At 39.5% G+C, this 24,945-nt stretch overlaps 1 protein-coding gene across 1 annotated transcript in view; it reads left to right on the top strand.

Moving 5' to 3' along the window:
• The window catches only part of LOC150085870 (mediator of RNA polymerase II transcription subunit 13-like), a 554,522-nt gene that overhangs the window by 485,237 nt on the left and 44,340 nt on the right, over positions 1-24,945 (top strand). The window contains exon 28 of the mRNA XM_090374721.1: positions 12,374-12,535. Within this exon, the coding sequence (XP_090230847.1) occupies positions 12,374-12,535 (162 nt within the window). The remainder of the gene's footprint in view (positions 1-12,373; positions 12,536-24,945) is intronic.

Here is a 24,945-nt window from a genome sequence, read left to right on the forward strand (position 1 = left end):
TAATCCTCTCGATGTCCAAAAAACAGATTAGCATGGACTTCACATTTCTCCTCACTTGTTACGCTTTCTTTGGTCAGGGTGAAGACGGGTCTTTCACTGGGATGATTATTGCATGATTTCTGGATCATACCCAACTCTCGTTGCCAATGACGACCATAGAAAGGAAGTTTTGATCACTCCTGGCCCATTCTTGAAGATCTCTGCTAACTTCCGTGCGATACTGCGTTTGAGTCTTCACTCAGTAACTGTGGCATGAACTTGGCCGCAGTCCTTCTCATGTTCAACTCGTCTGACAAAATTTGCTGATACATGTCGTGGGATAGTCCTACAATGCCACAAAGGTCATTAATGATCCACCTGCAGTCTTCACGGATCACTGCCCAAACTTTTGCAACATTTTCCCAGGGTGATGCTCTATGGTGGATGCCCAGAGTGATCGTTGTCATCAACCACCATCAAACGGCGCCATTCAACCGTTTTTAAAACGGTTAAACCAGTGATGACAATGCTTTAGGCCTGACTTTTATCTGGCCTAAAGCATTATCACCAAAAGATTGTTTCGATTTCTAATGGGTTTCTGCTGCTTTATCGTTAAGAAGGAAACAAAGCTTGATGCAAGCACGTTGCTCTCTCGCATCAGCCATAGGAACAATCGCAAACTATGCGAAACACGCCACTAAAAAACCACATAAATATTCAGTCACTCTATCCAGCCCAAGCCACGTGGCACACTGATTCACAAAGGATGCACGCAGTGTTACCTAGTGCCACAAGTCCATACTAGACATAGTTCCTGCACAACATTCAAATTTCAGGAACATTTGGGTAGCACCTTGTACTGTGACACGAAGACTACTGGGATGACTCTCAGCAGAAATTCTTTTGGAGTGAGCCCTTTATTGACAAAATATACTCTTTTTTGCTGTGTACAGATGTGTTACCCTGTCACACTGCAATTTAATTTTAATTAAACATGATTTCGAAAAGAACATTGACATTATAGATTTTTTTAAAAAACTAAAAATCATACAGATGTACATCTAGAAAATGGCAGTAATGCATATTTACAAATTTTGAGTTATGCATTTTAATGCATATTTACAAATTTTGAGTTTTACGAAATTTTGTAAATGTGAAATACACTAGGGGGACTTCCACATGGTTCCCTAATTATTGTATTTTCACATATAATTGTGAAAATTCATTAATTAAAATTCTGTTATATAGTGATGTAAAATATATCATCAGCATATGTTCTGTGGTCGATTTTCTGTTTTCTGAATGAAAATTCCGAGTTTCTGGGAGAAAAAACCACTCTACCCTCACCTGAGACTGATGGACTCAGCCACGTAGTGAAAAAGTCGAATAAAATTCCTTACAAAGCTCTGTTCTAGAAGTTTGTCATAAATCAGCTGTTCAAAATTTGGGATGCATTTTCTCATAGAAACAACAGAAATATTGTAATTTATTCTTTACTTGTTAGTAGGGCAATGATTTCACTTCAGAATCATAAAACTACTTAGCATGCTGCAACTAGGTTGAAATGAATAAAGAGTCAGTCTGTTTTACAATATGGAAATATATTTGGCTGTTGTACTTGATTTATGACCGGTGGAGTGTTTTTCCAGAAAGAGAAGTTAATATCAAATTACTGTTGCTCAGAGCGAAACGGATACAAAAATAAATTGTGACAAGTTTAATAATAGGAAATATACATATATTAGATTAGATACATGCGAATAAAAGCTTTTGGTTGTTTTGCAACCTTCCTCAGTTAAACTGACAGTTAAGAATGGAGCATGAGGGCATGCACTGCCAATCTTGTATGTGAAGTGCGTGATTGATTGTTGGATGTTGAAGCCTGTGGCTGTGATGTATGTGGACGTTGCCAGCGTTTGTCAATGGACAGGATTGCTGTTTTGGTGATAGGGTGGACTTGACATCCACTGTTCCTGTTCACTGAGGTATTGGAGCATTTGATGTTTAATGACTCCAACCAGGCGTGTCGCCAATAGTGGCAGGACTTATCCACAATCACGACATCACGGTGTGGGTCAATGTTCATAATGGGTTGCCCAAACGTGTTCGGCAATAGCTGAGTGCTCCACATCCGCTAAGCAGATGGCTCTTTTGTGTTCGGAAAGGCGTTTTTCGAGCCGTCTCCCAGTTTTCCCAATGTAGCAGCTAGTGCAGTCACGTCAAGAGATGCAGTAGACCAATCCGCTTTGTAATAGGATGGGGACAGGTGTTTTTACCTTAGAGATGAGGGATCGTAATTTTCTGCCTGGGAGTTGTACGCATTTTATCCCATGTGATTTTAAGATTCTACAAACCTGTTGCGATAGGTTTGGGTAGTATGGGATAAAGGCGCTCGTGGCTGAGTCATCACCTTGGATGTTTCTGTTGGTCGCTACCTGGCCGCGTGTCTGTAGGTCACACCTGTCAAGGGTATTGATGGGATAGCCAGACCTCGTAAGATCTGCCTTGTCTTTAGCAGTTTCGGTGTGCCTGTCATTTACAGAGCTAGAGTGTGTCCGGGCACGAGTTAGCAAGGTTCGTGCAGTGGCAAGAAGATGGCTACGCACGTGTTCTGACCGGAAGTTGGTATATTGGCCAGCACACATAGATTTACGATGGACAGTTGTCTTCAAGCACGTGCCCTCGCGCTGGACAAGGGTGTCTAAGTATGGTGTGTTGTCCGACTCTAGCTCGATCATGAATTTTTTGAAAGGCGACAGAGAATTGAGGTGGTCTAAGATTCGGTCACCTGAATTTCTGGGGATAACCGCGAACACATCGTCCACGTAGCGACACCAAAAGGCAATGGGATCTGGTACATTTGTAAATGCACGACCCTCTAATTCCTCCATCGCGATGTTTGCCGTGACTGAACTAACCGGGGAACTCATGGCTGTGCTGTGTACTTGTTGGTAAATGGAGTCGTTAAACATAATTGCACCGCCTGTTAAGCACAGTCTGAGGGCGGTGGAGATATTGTCTGGTGTTAGTTTGGTTCTGCTGCCAAGTGTTTCGTCATTATCTAAGAGTTGCTTTGCACATGTGATGGCAAGTTCTACTGGGATGGAGGTAAAAAGTGAAACTACATCAAATGAGGCCATGACTTGATCTTGTGAGATGGATGTGGTTTGGATCCTTTCTCTGAATTCACTACTGTTGGAGACAGTGTTGGTGGTCTTGCCTACTAGGGGAGAAAGGAGCCTCGAGACAAACTTAGCTAATTCGTAACTCGGTGAGCCACAACAGGATACAATGGGTCTTAGCGGTGTGCCTTCTTTGAACTTTCGGTAGTCCGTAGAATTGTGGAATCTGGCAGCTGGAGGCACGGAGGTGATTACTTGTTGATTCTGTTATTTTCTTCTGTTTGAGCCAACTGTTGATGAGGATGTTCACTTTCGACTCCAATCGTTCCAAAGCTTTGATGGGAGGAACGGTTAAGGGTTGACAGAAGTGTCCTGCAAGAGCAGCAAGGCTTTTGTCTCGTAATCTGTGCGGTTCATTACGACTGTTCGACGTCCTTTATCTGCCGGTAGGATGATGATGGATGAGTCTTGTTTCAGTGTCTTAAGGGCAGAAATATGTTTGTGGCTGAGATTGGAAGAAGCGGGGCGAGCATGGTGTAAAATTGCTGCAGTTTTCAGGCGAATTGTGTTTGCCACATCTTCAGGGAAACATGTTAAACACGCTTCTACGCCTAAGGCAATATCAGTGATCGGTGGGTTTCTTGGGAGAACAGCAAATTTCATACCCAGAGTCAACGGGTCTACTTGTTCTGTAGATAACTGTTTGTTGCTCAGGTTGAATACAAAATCTGTGCAACTTGTGGAAGGGGTATTATGCTGATGACGAAATTGATGGGATTCACTAATTAAAGCATCGAACTTACGTTTTTGACATGTACAATAGCGTTCAGATTCTCTGACGGCTTGGTAGCACAAGGTATGAATTATATCGGTGTAAACAGAATCGGGAACTAGACTTCTAAGTTTGATCAGCAGGGCTGCTTTATTCGTTGAAGCATATTGTAAGTCTCGATGAAGGCAGCTAATCCATATGTTCAGGGTCTTGTAGCTGAAGTTTTGACAGGCATGTCGCATACATTCGTTAGGAAACGGTGGTTTGTTGAGAAATCCTTTCGGGATAACTTTGTTTGATTTGCACCTGTGGGCAAATCTGAGATGTTGTTTGCCACGGGCTATAAAGATGAAATTCTTTTGCAGTTTCATGACTATGTCGTATGTTGGTTGGTCAAGAACAGTTCGAATATGATTAAAGATCCTATGGTTCTTCATGAACTGCAGGACTTCTACTTCATGAACCACAGGACTTCAGTTACCAAATGTTGTATCAGTGCCCATACAGCTTTCATTCATTTTGTGTTTGATCCAAAAAAAAAAAATCCTCAAAGACCATAATACAAATTTAGGCAGTATTGTTTGTGTATAACTTGTTAAGTGCCTGTATTTCCACTACATAACAGGAATAAATTTGATTGCATAAGGTCTGATGTGGCAGCATCTTTTGCACATGCCTAACTCCAACTTTGGGCCGAAGGTCAGTTAACAGCACTCCTATATCATCTGAGTCCCATGAACTTTCCTTAATGGTTAATCCTGCATTCCACATAAATATCTCAGCTCACGATGAAAATTCATGCAACAAACTGAAAAGCAAAACATTAGGTTGAGCTAGTGCATATGGCATGTGGCTATTAACTATTTAATTTGGAAATGGCATTTATAATTTATGGCTGATGTTTTCACAATAAAATAAACAAATTTTAGATAAAGACATAACGGGCCTGTAGTATGTAGAACATTTTAATCTTATGCATTCTGGGTGTTGGCTGGAAACATGCCACCTGATCTGTGTCTTGTTTATTAGGGCCTTTATTACGGAATTAGGAAACAGATTCTGACTACCTTCATAGATTTTCAAATCAGTGTTCACAGTGGTGATAAAAAATAAAAATTCAAGTGTTGGAACGAGCTAATTAAATTGTGGCAGTCCAGATAGGATATTTCCTCTGAAGGTTTTGTTACCAAACAATTCATCCCTGATGTGACTTTTCGTGTGGAAAAGAACACCAGATGATGGTGCCTGATGATCCTAAAAACTTCGTTCTTCATTGCCAGCCACAGATTGTTAATAGAGGTTATATCAGCTTGACCTTAGCCCTTCAGATTGTATCAGTGCCCATACAGCTTTCATCCATTTTGTGTTTGATCCAAAAAAAAAAAACAAAGACCATAATACAAATTTTCGGCAGTATTGTTTGTGTATAACTTGTTAAGTGCCCATATTCCCACTACATAACAGGAATAAATTTGATTGCATAAGGTCGAGGCACCTCCGTAGCCAGGTGGGCAGGAGCAGCAGTGCGTAGCACATTCTTCTTGATTAGACCGGGATTCGAGCCCGTGAGCCACCAAATATGGAGGATGCGGAAAGGTCAGGGAATGACCACCGCATATCCTTGGAGCAATATGGCCTTAGTTGCTAATGCTCCTATAAACCAAATAACTAACAGCATAAGGTCTGGTGTTACATTTGGGGGACCAAAGAGAACCTCAAGCATATTCTCGACAAATGTTCACATTTTGATTACCTTAGTTGACAGACTTAGACTGAATATCCAAAATCTCCTGGTAATGAGGAACAATTAATTCATGAACAGAACTCCTCTCTTACCTTTCAGGAATTTGGCACTGCTGTCTTCAACAGCAGTGGCAAAGGCAGGCAGGGACTTAGAGGGAAACAGATATCCTGTGCGTTATCAGACACTCAGCCTAAAACACTGATGGATCCAATATCTCTCTATTACAGAAGATTTAGGAGAAGTCCGGTTGGCCTGCTTCCCTAAAATCCACTCATGCACACCTTCTCGATGGTAAGCCCTGTTACGTCACTTAGGTGGCAACGAACGTGTAGAGTGGTTCTCTTCAAGACGCCTGGTCAGTGTGAAGAGGAAAAGACCAAACCCTCCAGCATATGAGAGCACAACAATACAAATGGCCCTCAGTCCCCAGCAGCTTTCACTCTCCCTCTTACGGCAGCGAGAGGATCAGAGTGGAAGCAGAGGGTGCTAAGAATCTCTGGGTACGACCAGGCTGCCATGCACGGAAACTGAACTTGGCCTGTTATAATGTAAGATCACTCATCGGTGAAGACAGGATATTAGAGCTGGAAAAGGAATTAGAAAATGTGAATTGGAATATCATCGGTTTGGCTGAAACAAGAAGAAGAAATGACTCACTTATAAGTTTATCAAGTGGAAATCTGCTGTACACCAATGGAAACAGTGAAAGGATTGAAGGTGGAGTTGGGTTTCTGGTCCATAAAGGTTTTAAAAACAACATTTTGGAATTCAAAAGTACATCACCAAGGGTGTCAAGACTAATACTCAAGATTTCTAAGAGGTACAAGCTAAAGATTATAATGATTTATGCACCAACATCGAGCCATGATGATGAAGAGGTTGAAGAAATGTACACCGAAATTGAGAGTCTTCTAGATGAGCAGAAAACCCACTACACTATTATTATGGGGGACTTCAATGCTAAGGTTGGAAAAAGGCAAAACAGCGCAGAAAGAGGAACTATAGGAAATTTTGGAATTGGTGAAAGAAATAAAAGAGGTGAAAGACTTGTGGAATTTGCAGAATCTCAAGGACTGTCAGTAACGAACACTTTTTTCAAGAAAAGGGTGAACAGAAAGTGGACATGGAAGAGTCCAAATGGATTAACAAGTAATGAAATCGACTTCATCCTCACTAACAGAAGATATATTATGAATGATGTTACCGTCCTGAATAAGGTAAATGTTGGAAGTGATCACAGAATGGTAAGATGTACACTTGATATAGGTGTAGGAAAGGAAAGGAAAAAACTGACTCGAGTAAATAATACAAAGGTCTTTGAGATAACAGAGGAGGAGAAAAAGCAGTATGTACTCGAACTTAAGAACAAGTTTGAGCTTCTGCAGGCTGCTCAGGACCAAGATATCGACGAGGAATATTACAACTTTCTGAAAGTGATAAAGCCCAAGAAACCTATAGGGAAACAGAAATCCAAAGAAGAAAAAATTAGTCAAGAAACACTTGTCATGATGAACCGGAGACGACAAATGAACAGCAAGAAAAACACTGACAGGGAGAAAATTGAGTATACTGAGTTATGCAAAGCCATTAGAAAGAGACTTAGAGAGGACATAAGAAGTTTAACACAAGAAAAGTAGAACAAGCATTAAGGGAAAACAAAGGATTTAAATCAACAGCCATGAGCAGTAATACAGAAAGACAAATGATACTGAAACTGAAGAATAGCAATGGTGTACTTAGAAACAGCAGAGAAGGCATAATTCAAATAGCAGAAGACTACTATAGAGAATTATACAAGGAGCGAGGGAATGATACCAGCAGTGGGGAAGATGGATTGCAAAGTAGCAACACATACGACATACCCGATATTCTTCCTGATGAGGTAGAACATGCATTAAAGAAAATGAAGAATCGAAAGCCCCAGTGGAAGATGAAGTTACTGTAGAGTTGTTAAAATTGAGAGGAAGAGACATAACACAAAAACTGGCAAGGCTCTTCACAAAGTGCATTAGAAAAGGTGTGACGCCTAAGCAGTGGAATAATGCAATCATAGTTTTGCTGCATAAGAAAGGAGATAAATCAGAAATTGGAAATTATAGACCAATTAGCTTGTTATCCCACATCTACAAGTTGTTCACAAGGGTCATTACTAACAGATTAGAAAGAATACTTGATGAGAACCAAAAGAAAGAGCAAGCTGGCTTTAGGACAGGATTCTCAACTATGGATCACAGCTAATGGAGAAAGCAAATGAATATAAAACACCATTATGCTTGGCATTTGTGGATTATGAAAAGGCATTTGACTCCATACAGCATAAGGCAATGTTTCGGGCACTGGAAAGACAAGGCATAGATACCCCATATATTATGATTTTGAAGAAAATATATGAGAGTGCTACCTCCTTTATTAGACTAGACAAAGACAGTAGCAGATTTAAAATCGAGAAAGGAGTTCGACAAGGAGACACAATATCTCCGAAGCTGTTTACTGCTGCCCTTGAGGAAGCTTTCAGAAGATTAGACTGGTTGCAGAAAGGAGTCAATGTGAACGGAGAGTACCTAAACCATTTACGATTTGCAGATGACATTGTGGTCATAAGCCACGATCCCAAAGAATTAGAGGAAAATCTTAATCAGTTATGCACAGTTAGTAAGGATTTTGGACTAAAGATGAATATGGCTAAAACAAAAGTAATGATGAAAAAGTATGCCATGGAAAGGGAAATAATGATTGAAGGAGCAGTAATTGAAAAGGTGGAGTCATATACTTATCTGGGACAAGTTATCAGCTGTAATAATGATAAATGGCTGGAAGTCAAGAGAAGAATAAATTTTGCATGGATAGCATTCAGGAAATATAGTCACATACTGAAGAGCAATATCCCAGTTTGTCTGAAACGTAAAATAATGAATCAATGTATACTCCCCACCATGACTTATGGAAGTGAAACTTGGGCACTCACCAAAAGAATGGAAGAGAAGCTGAGAACTACACAGCGAAGAATGGAACGAATTATATTGGGAATCAGACTGTTAGATAAGAAGAGAAACACATGGATTAGGCAGCAAACTCAAGTAAAGGACATTCTTATCAAAACTAAAGAACTAAAATGGTCTTGGGCAGGACACATAGCTCGAAGACATGATGACAGATGGACTAAGAAAATAACAGAATGGTACCCAAGAGGAGCTAGAAGAAAGCCAGGAAGACAAAGGCGGAGATGGATAGATGAAATTCATGAGTTTTTGGGTAGTAAATGGATGGCCACTGCTCAAAACAGAAGGAACTGGAAAGTTGCTGGAGAGGCCTTCATCCTGCAGTGGATTGAAAATGGCTGATGATGATGATGTCTTCAACAGAAAAAAACAAAACTCTTTTGCCACAATTTACTTCCAATAATGCTAATACTGTTTAATTTAATTAGGGAAAAACAATAATGTAAAAAATTATGTAAACTCTAATGTAAATAATTATGTAAGTATCATTTTGCAATCTTATCCCTCTCTTTTTCTTCTTCTTTTTTTTTTTTTTTTTTTTTTTTGTACTGCCCATCAATCTTTGTTCATGAGTGAGAGATTTTTGGAGTCATTGGCACCTGGGTTCCTGATGACACAGGTTTTTCACTACCTCCAGTGGATGTGCAGCCGCTCTGATCAGTATGTGGTAATCAAGATTGGCCATGTGGTACATGTGTAGTTGTAGCCTACTTCCTCATGGTTGTAGAAGGATACAGGGCAGGCTTTCCAGGTGATTACTTCCTGGTGGCAAAGTGACCATAAACAATTAAACAACACAACAACCCTTACACAGCACAAACATAATTACAAACATTTCTGGCCATTTTTCAGGGTTCTGTTTCATCACAGTGTACCAGGCAGTGTTGAACTAGCATTTTGAAACTGTCCGACATAAGATACTATACATGTCTACATATAATGGACAGTAAAATCTAGGTGGTAGATGACTTTCATCAATCAGTGAAATACCACCACTTTGCTTATTGGAGGCTTGAAGTGGTGAAACACATGTTTAGTCTCTAGAGAAAAGTTTTTGGCATCTCCCCCCCCATACTTCTCCTTCAATCCATGCACGGTACTAAGTACTATAGGTTTTGATACCTTTCGTGTTTGGGGTTTTCATAAAAAAAATATATATTTTTTTTTAGTTTAGAGTACACTACAAAAAAACAAGAATACTCATTCTCATCTTTAATTTTTTAAATTTGTAAATTATTGAACTCCAGATTGCACCTCCCCCTTGATTATGTGGCTTTGGGGGGTGAACAACCTGCTTCAAGAAACTGAATGGCGTTACAATGGTGTTGATAACTCCATTTTAAGGTGCACACTGATCAGGGTCCACCTGATAAGATCCTGACTAGATTATAGAGTACCCACTTACAACTCAATCAAACCGCATGTCCTAAGATGGCTAGATCTCATGCATCAGAGTGCTTTGCATACAGCTTTAGAACCATATCATGCAAGAAATGCAAACTTGTATATATGCAGAAGCCCACAAAACCACTTTTCATTTTGGAGACAATTTTATTACACTATGATACTAAAGTAAAATTGAAACCAGACTACTCATTATGGAGAACTTTATTTAAAACAAGATGGGAGAAACATACAAGTGAACATGTAAGAGAGCCAACATTTTCTGCAAGCAATAAAGGGAGGTGGGGGGGAAGTGGCCATTCAATTGTGCTTTGAACTCCACCCAGTTCTTTTCCTTGGCCACCTTAGCATGTAATTTATTCCAGTGATCTTCAGACACTGTCCAAAGATAAAGTTCATGAGATCCAGCCTTCTGTTACTGTCGAAAATTTTATATTTGTCTCCCCCCCCTCTCCAAACTTCTCCCTCACTGGTGAGAACATTCCTTGCTCCTTTCCTTTTACTGATCCACATAGGGCCTTATACGCTTCATTCAAGCCCCCTTCTCCCCTCAAGAACATCTAATTATCAAAAAATTTACAGTCTGCATCTTCTAGGCCAGTAATCGGTGGAGGATAACTAGACTGGTGAGTCACTCTTCTTTGAACTTTCTGTAGAAGGTTGGCTTTTTTTAGGCGCTCCTTTCTAGGTGTGAATATAGTATTCCAACTGCAGTCTCATCATCATCTGAAAAATCATTGAAAGGACACCATATGCCTTCCTACCTGCCTGCCTGTTTACATTGCATGGCAAGTTTCAGGTGGGACAGCATTGTAACTCGTATTTTTTTTTTTTTTTTTTTTGTCCTGAACTGACTTTATCTCTCTCTCTCTGTCTTCCAAATCTCTAAGTTTATTATCTCAACTTTGACCTAAATCTGATATGGCTGCTAGTTAAATCAAATAACCATCACAGACTAATTTTGTGCTTTACAAGAATTACAACATGATACCAAGTAATATACACCTGATTGTGTTCCAGATCCAAAACACACTCACAAAAATAATAAATGGAATCAAAAAGCAAGAGTCTGCTAGCTTTCAGGACATGTTGCAATTGATGTAAATGAACAAGACTGTGAAATTACTGTTCAAACAAGCAACATGAGACAGCAGCAACAAAAATGGTTGAACACACTAACTATAACAGCTAGTTACAGATTATATAGATATTACAACAGAGAAGTAAGAAGTAGTTGTACACACTTCTTTTTGATGAGTTATTGAAGCCCCATTGCAATGCTCTGATTATGAAACAGTACTCAGTCCAGAATCTTGACTGTCAAAACTTTGCACAAGAACATTGGGTAGCTTTTAAAATCTTATTCAAAACAGCAGATGCCCTTTCACTACAATTATAGAAAATAAAAAACCGGGACCATCGTTATTTTCACCTGCTTCACACTAAACTCTGTGATGTCACAATCAGGATCTTACGACAGCTGTTTTCTGTTCAGCACATATAAATTTGGAAGCTACATAAATGATAAAATAATGATAATTTTAAGTTCTAATTATTTTGATTTTATATATGATATCTACTCTATAAGGTATGAATTTTTAAGAGTAATACTGAAGCAAAAACACTGTAACGATATTTATATAGTTATCCATATTTACAATGGAGACTTTTTTACATTTTCCTGCTTACCATCCTAATAATTTTCTCTATTTTTTTGCAAAAACACAAAGAAAAATTAATTTACCATTAAATTCTGAATTTGTAAAATAATTCTGTTAATTTCTGTTTAATTTTTTACTTTATATGTCGTTAATAAATTGATCATTAGGTGTGCTATTCTGCAATATGCTGCATAACATGAAACATTGCAGAATTAAGCATTTGAAATTATATGTTAAAAATCACAAAGTATGTTATGCTCTTTGTTGGATATGCTTAACATTAAGCCCTTTCTTCTTCTTCTTTTTTTTTTTTTTTTTTTTTTATGTGTAGTGTAAAACTGAATTTGATATGAATGATTTTCTGTATACTGTATTGTGAATTCTGAAAAAGTAACATGTTTCCTTTTGCGTACTGTATTCCAAATGTGATTGTTCATTTTTAAATAGTGTAGATACATGATGTAATGAGGCACTTCCAAATAAATAAGCATAAGAAGACTGTGTTTAAAATTGGTAATCAACATCACCAGGCCTTGCATTATGTCATGAATTCAAACATGCATATGAATCTTCTCAAGCTTATTTTTGAAGTCAAGGAGAACATGGGTTGGTCTTATCATTACTAAGGTATGCAACTCAAAATATTTCATTATAATTATTGTTTATGTGTACTCCCTTTTTTTTTTTTATAGAGTTCCAGTAATGTTGTAGATACCCAAGAAGAATTGCTACAACTTCTCCAACAGCCCCTGGCTTTGGGTTATTATGTTTCTACTGCAAAAACTGGCTCTCTTCCAAAGTGGTTTTGGTCATCTTGTCCTCACATGGAAAATACATGCCCTGTATTTTTAAAGGTAATCATTTCTGTTAAAATAATTGCATCTATCTGTCCATTGACTATTATAGCTAAGGAACATACTTTAAAAATACTGAATAAATATTTTTACTTAGTGTTAAGTTTTATCATTAAAATCCAATTGGCATATCTCTCTCTCTCTCTCTCTCTCTCTCTCTCTCTCTCTCTCTGTCTCTCTCTCTCTCTATTTAATTGTTTTTCCACAGACAGTAAAAAATAAACTTAATGCTCTTCACTAACTGGTATGGCAAAGAATCATCTTGTAAAATTAATTATCTATTCTTAAACAGCCCTCGTGCCGAGGATATCAACTGAAAGGAGTGAACATCTTTTTATATTTTGGCTTTCACAGTACTGATCAAAGAACTTCATCTTCCCGCATCATTGCCTAAAAAACATTTCTAGGCCACACACACATTGGACAAGTTCACAATCTTCACTGTACATGAAGCATGCAGCGATTCACTGCGAACAGAAACTCTTTGGTACTGCTCTTCAGATCAACGCTGGTGGTTTTTAGCCTGTGTAACGCTACCTGATTCTTTTGTGTGATAGAAAGACCAATCCTTTTCTGTTTTAACATAATGGAGGCATGGGCGCAAATTTTTAAAAAAATCACATGTGTACCCTGTACACACAAAAGATGTTTTATGTGTAAACATCTCTGACGACACTTACTAAATTTTGAACAGCTAGAACTGAAATCATAAATGATGTAATTTATGCCCACACCCGTTACTTACTCAACTAAATCAGTGTTGGTGACAGATAGGATACACATGCCCGCTGCTTACTCTACTGAATCAATGTTTGGAAGAGGTTAGGCCAATAGCCTAATTACCCATTTGATTGTAGCCATTTGTTGAATATTATGATTGCAACAATACAAGTATTCGTATTGTTGCAATCATGCTATCATGTTGGATCATGTTACTCTGTCATGCTTTGTCACAAATTACACATGCAGCACTAATGAGATCAGCAAGAAACAACAGTATCCACGCATAATACACTATCAAACTATGACTTGGCTCAGGATCTCAATGAGTACAAGCCTTAGATGGTAATGCTGCACTTTCCATTTTGCAAACAGAAATACTATCAGAGATGAAATATGTCAAGATCTACAACAACAACAAGAGCTCATACTAGATCGCAAATTGTATGAATCGGACTTGGACATTCGCAAAACAATTTAAATATGTAAGATGATGTGTCAAGATAACAACAATGTTGACTCTGATGAAGCATGCGGTAATGACTGCATAGCCTTGTAACACGATTGCGAGAAGACCCCTTTCGAAACTTTTACAATCATCCAAATAGTGAGATGAATTAGGATCTACATCTCGCCATGCTTAACCAACTCAGCGCAATTGTAAAGAAACATGAAAACTTGATGACCAGTGAGGACTTCTGCACCTTAATGAGAATGACCAATGACAAGCAAAAGATTCTACTCATACGTGTAATTTGGAGTCTTATCTCCCAATTGCAAACCATTTTAAATATTCTTGACCGGACTAGCTGATTGCAGAAAAAGTTTATGATTTGCCTCTTGATGGAAATATACAACTGCTTCAGCAATACAGGTACTGTAATGCCTACATTACATGCACTTCAACTGGTAAGGCTGAAGTGCATGTAATGTAATGATCTTGGATTTGCTCACAGCTAGTTTATGCCAGCACTGAGCACATCCAAGATCACCTTTCATGATCCTTTGTGCAATCTCCTCTCCCGACTCCATTTTTCTTTGTTATGAAACGAAAATGACATCAATCCCCCATGTCGCAAAATCGTGACAAATTGAGCTTACTACCTTCCAAAATTTGGTGGAATGGTAAACAATATACAATAGGGACACAAATAGATGTTATACATTGTTTTTGGGTTATCTGAGTGGCAAGACTATTTACTTGGGCATGTTGGCTGCACTGCTCTCTTTGCCTCCTGCTAATTTCTTTCTCTTTGGCACTCAATTTTCTCATTCTCTATAGTAGCCAGTGTGGTTACTCTGCAGTTAGCGCATTTTGAATGCTCAGTTGTACAATCCTATGAACCATATTTTGCACATATCACTATTCCTCTGCATGCTGTGTGTGTGTGTGTGTGTGTGTGTGTGTGTGTGTGTGTGTGTGTGTGTGTGTGTGTGTGTGAATGACCACACGTTTGACATTCAAAACAGCAAATTGAATTTAGTAAGTAAAATCTTATTTGGCAGTTCAAATATCCAGTGTTACAGATATAGGTGATTTCAGTTTATTGAAGAATATTACTGTTCTAGTCGGGATAACCATTCCCTCATTTTTAATAGTTATTCCTTTCACTTGAATGACGCCTTGGGTTTTGATTTTCTGTTGCATTTCTTCCTCAGTTTCATGGAGGAGATCCCATTGATCATTTCCCTTGCACTGTTTAAGATTATTGGTACCTGTAGTCCTCCAAGGATTGTTGTTTTCAAAAATCTAGTAGACAGTTGAGTGTTTGCCACTTCAAATAGTAAGTCTCCAGACTTCAGAAGTTCCACTGCTTTTGGTCTCCCTAATATGTTCACTAGGCACTTAGGAAAGGTGGCAAATCTCCTATAGAGTGAATAATTAAAACCATTGGTGCTATCAATGGGCATGCATCTGTTTTTAACCTTTCTGCCATGTTTGTTCTAGTTTTTTATCTCATAAAAACCTGATCAGCTGCCTGCAGATCAGATTTTTTTGAGACATTGTTACTCCTTTTAATCCCAGGAGTGAGAGCTTTTCTTAGGACTTTTAAGAAAGTCAAGTACTTAAAAAAAAAAATGTCCAAAAAAATTTTAGTGTTTTTCTGTGATCAAATAATTGTTACTTCACCAAACTTTTTACAATTTTATATGCATTAATAGCATGCTGCATGTATTCAAAGCAGTTGCAGTAAATACATATATGAATTATGTTGAACCTGAAATTTCAATCTATTTTAACAGATGTTAGTGAAATCTATCATAAGCAGACAGTAAACTTGATCTTACTGAATTTGCATTAATACCGACAGCTGGAATTCTGTGGGTTATTGTGGTGAAATGTGTTTACACTTCCATGAAATCTTCAATCATATAAAAAAATTAATTTTCAGCTCTTTTCTTCATTCCTATTTTTAAAGCTTTGACAGAAATGTCGACTAGTTCGTATGTACATATTATAGTACGTATTAATTATTCCGATTATCACATATATTCTTCCAATTTTCACATATCATTTAATTTTTTAATTGGTGAGTAATCTAATAAAGGGTAAATTTGTGCTTAATATATCTTTGCTTTTTTAGCCTGTGAATAATATTCCCCCTATTTTTGCTAATTAGAATCGCTGTTTAATAGAATTCAAATTCAATTCACAAACTAGTGCATCTCATCCTGCTATAACATGACATCTAACAATGTGTGTTTCAAGTTATGTGCATTTTTGCATATTTTAACTTGTTATATATTTTGTATGTCATATTTATATACAGTTCTTATATGTACATATACACCCAATGATCACTCACATATGGGCCCCAGGTGCCAAGCGAATTCGAGGTCAAGCATTCCTATTGCAAATTAAACAGCGATTTTTTCCAGTGATAAAAGTTCTTTTTAAGTTATATCATTTACTATCAGCAGTTCATTTATAAACCAGTTCTAGACTTGAAAAGCCTCAAATAAGAACAAAGAGGGTAAATCCACCTTTCTTCTTTATTACATATACTTCTTTATTTACTAACGAACTAACCTTTCTAATCGCTTGGCCTCCTTTTGGCCCTGCTCCTGCCTCCCCGTGGCGGGGCCGGTAACCTCGGTGGAAAAGCTAATCTCCCCCAGGGCAAAAAGGAGCTAACGTGGATAAAGAAAATTATCCATGTTAACTCCTTTTAGAGCATTAGCACCTCCAAACTCAAATACCACAGATTGGTATAACTCGGATTGTGGAAATGCGCAAAAACAAGTGCTTAAAAAAAGATAATCACCAAACAGAGTAACTTTCCTCATTATCCATTCTTTAAACAAAGAACACAGAATCAAGCAGTGAGCAAACTCCCTCCATTTGTCATACAAAGATTTCTAGAAAATGCTGCTGGATCACCTAACATGGTCAAAAGATTACAGTGGGGGGATTTACTCGTTGAGACACAATCCAAACATTCAGAACTATTGTTAAAGCTCACAACATTTGGAGGAATTCCTGTTAAAATCTTTCCCCATATCACCCCCTAAATAGTTCCAAAGGTGTTATTTCTGAGTGAGATTTTCTGAATGTAACAGAAGAGGAACAAGAACTAAAAGATCAAAAGGTCATACAAGCTAAGACAATCCTGACTCGTAGGGTTGGCAATCTCATTCCAACCCGTGGTGTAGAGATGGCAATCTCATTCCGAACTTGCCAAATACTGTTAAAGCGGGTTACCTAAATTGCCATATCTGCCCTTATATTCCAAATCCAATACGGTGTTATAAGTGTCAGAAATTCGGACACTCTCAGACAACATGTCGAGGAAACACAATAAGTCCAAAATGTGGATCCCAGGATCACACTCAGACAGACTGTACTGCAACATCTCCAGTTTGCCCTAATTGCAAGGAAGATCATCCTGCATATTCTAAAAATTGTGAGTTATGGAAACTTGGGAAAAAAATTTAAAGTTGAACATAAAGGAAGCAAGATGACAAATACTGAAAGATACTCCAGCCCGTACATATGCAAACATTACAAAGAAATATCTTTCGGTTGCTACACAAACCAATGACTCAGTTCTGCCTAACATATCACTTGCTGAATGGGCTAGAGCTCAGCTTTCAGCTCCTAATCCATCTTTGAAGCAAAAAAATAGAGACCATACTTGTAATACCCCAATTTCCATCCCCTCTACTAGTGCCATCCAGTCCCAAAGTGAGACCAGGATGGCAAAAGATGAATCTTCTACTAAGAGCCAAATTAATACTACAGAAATGGATATAGATCACAAAACTCAAGAAGAACCAATATTAGAAATTTATGCCGAAGAAGATATGGACACTGGACGGCCTACCTTTCCTAAAAAAGATAAAATTAAAATAGATCACTGTAAGCTTACTGCCTCTAAAAAGCAACCAGATCATCCTACCACTAAAACTAAATAATGCAGTGCATTTTACAATGGAATTGTCGAGGACTTCGTACTAATACAGATGAGCTGTATGACCTAATCCGAGATTTCAGTCCAGCAGGCATTTGTTTACAGGAAACATATTTAACTCCACAAGTGACCCCCTCAATAAAAAAATATACTTTGTATAGGCGTGACAGGAATGCAGTAACTGCAGCCCATGGAGTTGTAGCAGTTTTAGTATCCACTACTAATCCATCTAGGCAAATTCCCTTAAAAACTAATTTAGAAGTTGTTGCTGTTAGAATAGAACTTAGAATAATTTTATCTCTTGTTTCTATTTATCTTCCACCCAACCAAACATATGTACTCAGAGACTTTGATGAGCTCCTTGCCCAGATACCACCTCCTATTTGTTTGGTGGGCAACTTTAATGGATACCACCCATTATGGGGTGGTCTGCATATGGATAAAAGAGGGCAGCTAATAGAAATATTACTGGATACTCTTAATTTAATTTTGCCGAACACAGGTGCACATACCCATGTGCATTTTCCCACAGGAAATACTTCTGCCATAGACCATCTATCTGCTCCCCTGCTCTGTACCCAAGTATACATTGGGCAGTATTGGATTTTCCACATAATAGCAATCATCATCCAATTACTTGTAAATTTCAAACTATCTCCTCCAATCCAGAAATTCACAGAAGATGAAAATTTACAAAGGCAAACTGGATAAAATTTTCCTTAAGTATAACTTTAGATAAAAATTTCCTTAAGTATAGCTTTAGATAAAAATTTCCTTAAGTATAGTTTTAGATAAAAATTTCATTCAGGATCAGTCAATAGATGAAGCTTTTGAACATATCACTAAACAGATTCTAGCAGGAGCAGCTGAAAAAGCTATTTCTCAGTCATCAACTAGTCCACGCAGGCACCAAAACTGCTGGTGGAATGATGAATGTAATATAGCGAAAATAGAAAAGAATAAAGCTTGGAATATTTTCCTCAAGCATCCCACTACTATTAACCTTATAAACTATAAGAAATTCAAAATGCTAAAGCACGATAAATAAGAAAAAAGGCTAATAAAGATTCGTGGATTCAATTTGCAACCACCATTACAAAAAACACTGATAGTAGATTAATCTGAGGAAAATCCAACTTCTGAATGGCAAATATCCATTGTCATCCTCTCCTATATTGATCTGTAATGGTCAGGAACTATCTTCCCCCAAAGACATAGCAAATGCTTTCGCTGAAGTTTTTGCCAAAATTTCAGCAGCTAGCTCATATGATGCTCCATTCCAACGAATTAGATGCATCAAAAAGGCAGAAGTTAAATTTCAACGCCCGCCCCTCTCTTCCATATAATCAGCCTTTTACAATATCAGAGTTAAAGGAATCTGTTAACAGAGCACCCAATGGTGCGGCTGGCCCTGATGGTATATTTTACATTATGCTAAAACACCTGAATGACACAGACTTACAAACTTGACTAATAAATTTTAACAGAATTTTTCAGGAGCATGTATATCCTCACTCTTGGAGGCATTCACTTGTATTAGCCATCCCTAAACCAGGAAAAGATCTCTCTGATCTGGTAAATTGTCGTCCAATTTCCTTAACTAGTTGTTTAGGAAAAACACTTGAGAAATTGGTCCTCAAGTGCCTCATCTGGTTTTTGGAGTCACCTAACATCTTGCATAAAAATTAGTATGGCTTTCAGCAAAACAGATCTGCATTGGATATGCTGGCCAAAGCAGAATCGAACATCAGAAATGCTTTTGTCAGAAAGGACCACCTAGTTATGGTGAGTTTGGATTTAGAGAAGGCCTTTGATACAACATGCTGTTTCGTTATTTACGGGATCTTCACACCTTTGGACTACGAGACAGGCTTCCCTTGTTTATTCAAAGCTTTCTCCAGTGCAGAACGTATCAAGTTAGTTAGTTACTGGCACCTCCGTAGCCAGGTGGGCAGGAGCAGCAGTGTGTAGCACATGCTTCTTGAACCGGGGTTCGAGCGTGTGACCACCAAATACGGAGGATGCGAAAAGGTCAGGGAATGACCACCGCATATCCCGGAGCAATATGGCCTTAGTTGCTAATGCTCCTAAAAACCAAATAACAAACAACAAACAAACATTTCAAGTTAGTCATCTAAATATCTTTCTTGAATTCATATACAGGAGGAGGGGGTTCCCTCAGGGATCTATTTTGAGTCCTGCGCTATTTTTAATAAGAATAAACAATCTCATCCACCATATTCCAAGCACAGTAGAATTATATCATTATGCAGATGACCTCATGATCTTATGCCAAGGGAAAAATATGAATTCCATTGAGAGGCAGCTTCAGATCTCAATTAACAAAATAGAGCTGTGGATGTCTCGCAACGGCTACCGCTTATCTGTACAAAAATCCAAGTGTATTCATTTCTGTAAAAAACATAAGGTCCACCACGAGCCTGAATGTAATCCTCGCAAAAGATGAGCGTTTCTGCCTACCACGCTCCTGAGTCACTTCTGGTTCTGGTACACACTAAGAATATACTACATATAGATTATTTTATAGTATCCATTACTTTTTGTAAATATTAACCTATGTTAATTTAAACGGTTGGTGTATTAATTTTAACATTATAAACATGAACTTCCCCAACCTTAGAGGCCTTTTTGAAGATGGAATAAGGCTACTACAGTTAACAGAATGCTGGAATTTACATATGGATAATATCTTTCAGGACGCAAGCACTTATGACCCTCCATGGTCTAGTTATATGCCGGTCTGTGATCTCTCTTTCCAATGATGGGGGGAAAAACAAGCAGCAGATCTCACCATCAGGAAACTCCATGCTGCATGTGTAGCTAAACATTCTCAGAGTTTTCATATATATATATATATACACCGATTGCTCAAAAACAAGTACAACAGTAGGTGTTGGTGCGGTTTCTACTATCTTTTCTAGTTCTGTGTCTCTTCCAAGGGAATACGGTGTCTATACTGCCGAACTGTTTGCGATAAAGATAGCTCTAGATCACACGACTGATCTATCCTATAAGCAAACAATGATCTATTCTGACTCTTTGAGTGCAATAACAGCATTAAAAAATTCATCCAAGCCAATTCACCCACTCTTGAAGCAAATCAGATCACAGATAAATGCATTATCTGCTGCTAACCAATCAGTCACTTTCTGTTGGATACGAGGTCATGTAGGCATCAAAGGAAATGACCATGAAGATCAAGCCACTAAACATCCAATCACTGCAAGCTCTCCTAACTACCAAGTGGTCATAAAAAACGTGTGTGAAGAGCAAGAGTTGCAAATCTGGCAGGCTCAGGGCAGCAATAAGCTATTTCAATTTAAACACAAACCGAAGTTGTGGCCATCAAGCGTGTGATCAAATAGGCAAGAGGAAGTGATCCTGGCTAGGACATGTATTGAGCTCACGCATCTAACCCATATTTATCTACTCATGGGGGAAGATCCACCTATTTATACATTTTGTCACACTAAATTCTACACTTACGGTGAAGCATATTCTAATAAATTGTAACCATTATAATAATTATCGAAACAAAATTTTCACGTCGCTGTCACATCTGCAAGAACCTTTAACATTACCTCATCTGATTGGAGACGATGCAAATCTAGCCGAGCTCTTTGTTTTCTTGAAACAAATAGTATTATTTAACAGATTTTAACTGTAGTGACAAATGGGCCTGGAGTACTGGGGTCCATAGTTTAACAGATATTTATTTAAAGTATACCCAGTAAAATAAAATAAAATAAAATATTTCCAGAAGCTTTCGGAACTCGTGTCCCTTTCTCAACTGACAGAATTTTTTAAATACATTACAAGCAAACTGTGGCACGTTACTCATTCGTCATTGTTGTAGCACGGACGTGTGCTGCCTTGCGCCAGTGATCATCCATCAATAAAACGGTTGTCTCCAGGATTGGATGTATACGCATGCCTTTCTGGCGATTTAATGCCTTAGGGTTGTTCATTATGTTTAGTGACTCTAGCCATAGGCGGTGGCGAAAGTGTCGCGCGTGGTCCACTATCTCAAAGTCGCGCTTGGGGTCAAGATCGTGGTTGGTAGCCCAAAAATGTTCTGCAAGCGCGGACTGGTCAGTTTCGGCAAGCCGGATTGCTCTGTCGTGTTCCGTGAGGCGATCCTGGAGACGTCTCGATGTCTCACCTACGTAGCAACTGTTACAGGCCCTACAGGTGATACGGTACACTACATTGCTGCGTAAGACAGGTGTGACAGGGGTCTTCACACTGGAGACAAGTGAACGTAGGTTCCTACCTGGTAATTGTACACATTTTATGTTGTAACTTCTCAGGATCTTCGAGATACGTCCTGACACTCCTGGATAATACGGAATGTAGGCGGATGATATGCCGACTTGCTTCGGAGGTCTTGGGTTGGAAGTAAGTTCTTGTGCCTGTAACAAGCATCTGTTTAGTACATGGGATGGATAACCGCATCTGGTTAAGTCCGCCTTCACACGGGAGATCTCGTTACGTCTAATTGTGTCGGTGCTGGAATGGCTCCAGGCCCTGGAGAACAGGGTGCGGGCAGTGCTACTGAGATGGCTTGGAGCGTGGCCGGACCCGTAGTTGGTGAATTGACCGCACCACATGGGTTTGCGGTATACTGAGGTCTCTAGATGTGGGCCTACGCGATGCACTAGCACGTCCAGAAACGGGAGCGAACCGTCCACCTCTGATTCTACGGTAAACTTGATGAAATTGGATAGAGAGTTGAGGTATTCTAGTAGTACCGTTTCAGAACCACGTGGTATTATGGTAAAAATATCGTCGACATATCTACACCACATTGTAATAGGTGTAGGTGGGTTCTGGTGTATCTGCTTCTCCAGATCTTCCATGGCGATGTTAGCTACTACGGAACTGACAGGGGCACCCATAGCAGTGCCATGTACTTGTTTGTAGAGTGAGTCTTCAAAGGTGAAGATGCTGCTAGAGAGGCATAGGTTGAGGGCGGTACAGATGTCATCAGTGGATAGTGACGTCCTGGATTGGAGGCTTAAGTCGCTCTCAAGGAGCCTTCTGGCGCAGTGCACGGCCTGTTGGACGGGAATCGAGGTGAATAAAGAAACCACGTCAAATGATGCCATGACAGAGTTATCAGGGATTGAAATGTCCTTAATGGTGTTAATGAATTCACTGCTGTTTTAACGGTGTGAGATGTATTACCTATAAGAGGCGAGAGGAGGCTCGCGATGTGTTTGGACAGTTCATACGTTGGGGCACTGCAGCAAGACACTATAGGTCTGAGAGGAATACCCGGTTTATGGATCTTTGGTAATCCGTAGAATTGTGGTAGTTGGCAGCCAGTAGCACGCAGAAGATGGTGAGTCGCGGTCGGGATCTTCTTATCTTTAAGCCATGCGTGGACAAGTTTATTAACATTTGCTTCCAGACGTTTCAAGACTTTAACGGGAGGATCAGGTAGAGGTTCATATACGTTAGGATCGAGTAATAGGGCCAAGGCTTTCTCTCGGTAGGCTGATCGGTCCAGCACAACAGTCCGGCGCCCTTTATCAGCAGGAAGTACAACGATGGAGTTGTCTTTTCTTATAGATGACAGGGCGGCACGTTGGCGGTGGTTGAGGTTTGAGCACGTTTTTCGAGTGTTGCGGAGGACTGCGGCAGTCTTGAATCGGATCTCGTTGGCAGTTTCTTCGGGAAGGTTGGTAATACTGGCTTCTATGCCCATAGCGAGCTGTGTGATGGGAGGTTTCGATGGTATAACGGCGAATTTCATACCGTTTGATAAAACACTCAGCTGCTCATTGGACAGTTGTTTGTTACTTAGATTCAAGACGAAAGAAGTCGTGTCGTCTGAACGAGTGTTCGTCTTTAAGGAGTTAGTTTCTATGCTCAAGTTTATGAACTTGCGCTGTTGGCGTAAACGGTAGGTATCCGAGGTCTGACTAGCCCGATGGCAGATGGTATGTATAAGGTTTGTAAATACAATAGGCGAGACCTTACCTTGTATGTGTTGTAACAGTCTGGACTTGTTGTAGTCAGCGTTCCTGATTTCACGGTGGAGATGGGATATCCATAAATTTAACGTGCGCAGGCTGAAGTTAAAGCAGGCACGATCCATATGAGAGTTGTGGAACGGGGCTTTGTATCGGAACCCTTTAGGTATAATTCGATTGCTTTTGCATCTGTGGGCGAAGCGTAAATGTTGCCTGTAGCGAGCTATTGAGAGGAAGCACTTTTGCAACTGTGCACAATCGTTGTAGGTATTATGGCCATAAAGTGATCGAATAGTGACAAATGGGCCTGGAGTACTGGGGTCCATAGTTTAACAGATATTTATTTAAAGTATACCCAGTAAAATAAAATAAAATAAAATATTTCCAGAAGCTTTCGGAACTCGTGTCCCTTTCTCAACTGACAGAATTTTTTAAATACATTACAAGCAAACTGTGGCACGTTACTCATTCGTCATTGTTGTAGCACGGACGTGTGCTGCCTTGCGCCAGTGATCATCCATCAATAAAACGGTTGTCTCCAGGATTGGATGTATACGCATGCCTTTCTGGCGATTTAATGCCTTAGGGTTGTTCATTATGTTTAGTGACTCTAGCCATAGGCGGTGGCGAAAGTGTCGCGCGTGGTCCACTATCTCAAAGTCGCGCTTGGGGTCAAGATCGTGGTTGGTAGCCCAAAAATGTTCTGCAAGCGCGGACTGGTCAGTTTCGGCAAGCCGGATTGCTCTGTCGTGTTCCGTGAGGCGATCCTGGAGACGTCTCGATGTCTCACCTACGTAGCAACTGTTACAGGCCCTACAGGTGATACGGTACACTACATTGCTGCGTAAGACAGGTGTGACAGGGGTCTTCACACTGGAGACAAGTGAACGTAGGTTCCTACCTGGTAATTGTACACATTTTATGTTGTAACTTCTCAGGATCTTCGAGATACGTCCTGACACTCCTGGATAATACGGAATGTAGGCGGATGATATGCCGACTTGCTTCGGAGGTCTTGGGTTGGAAGTAAGTTCTTGTGCCTGTAACAAGCATCTGTTTAGTACATGGGATGGATAACCGCATCTGGTTAAGTCCGCCTTCACACGGGAGATCTCGTTACGTCTAATTGTGTCGGTGCTGGAATGGCTCCAGGCCCTGGAGAACAGGGTGCGGGCAGTGCTACTGAGATGGCTTGGAGCGTGGCCGGACCCGTAGTTGGTGAATTGACCGCACCACATGGGTTTGCGGTATACTGAGGTCTCTAGATGTGGGCCTACGC

Source organism: Mastigoproctus giganteus, chromosome 5, assembly GCF_048544385.1.
Source record: "Mastigoproctus giganteus isolate SK-2022 chromosome 5, ASM4854438v1, whole genome shotgun sequence".
Taxonomy (NCBI): Eukaryota; Metazoa; Arthropoda; class Arachnida; order Uropygi; family Thelyphonidae; genus Mastigoproctus; species Mastigoproctus giganteus.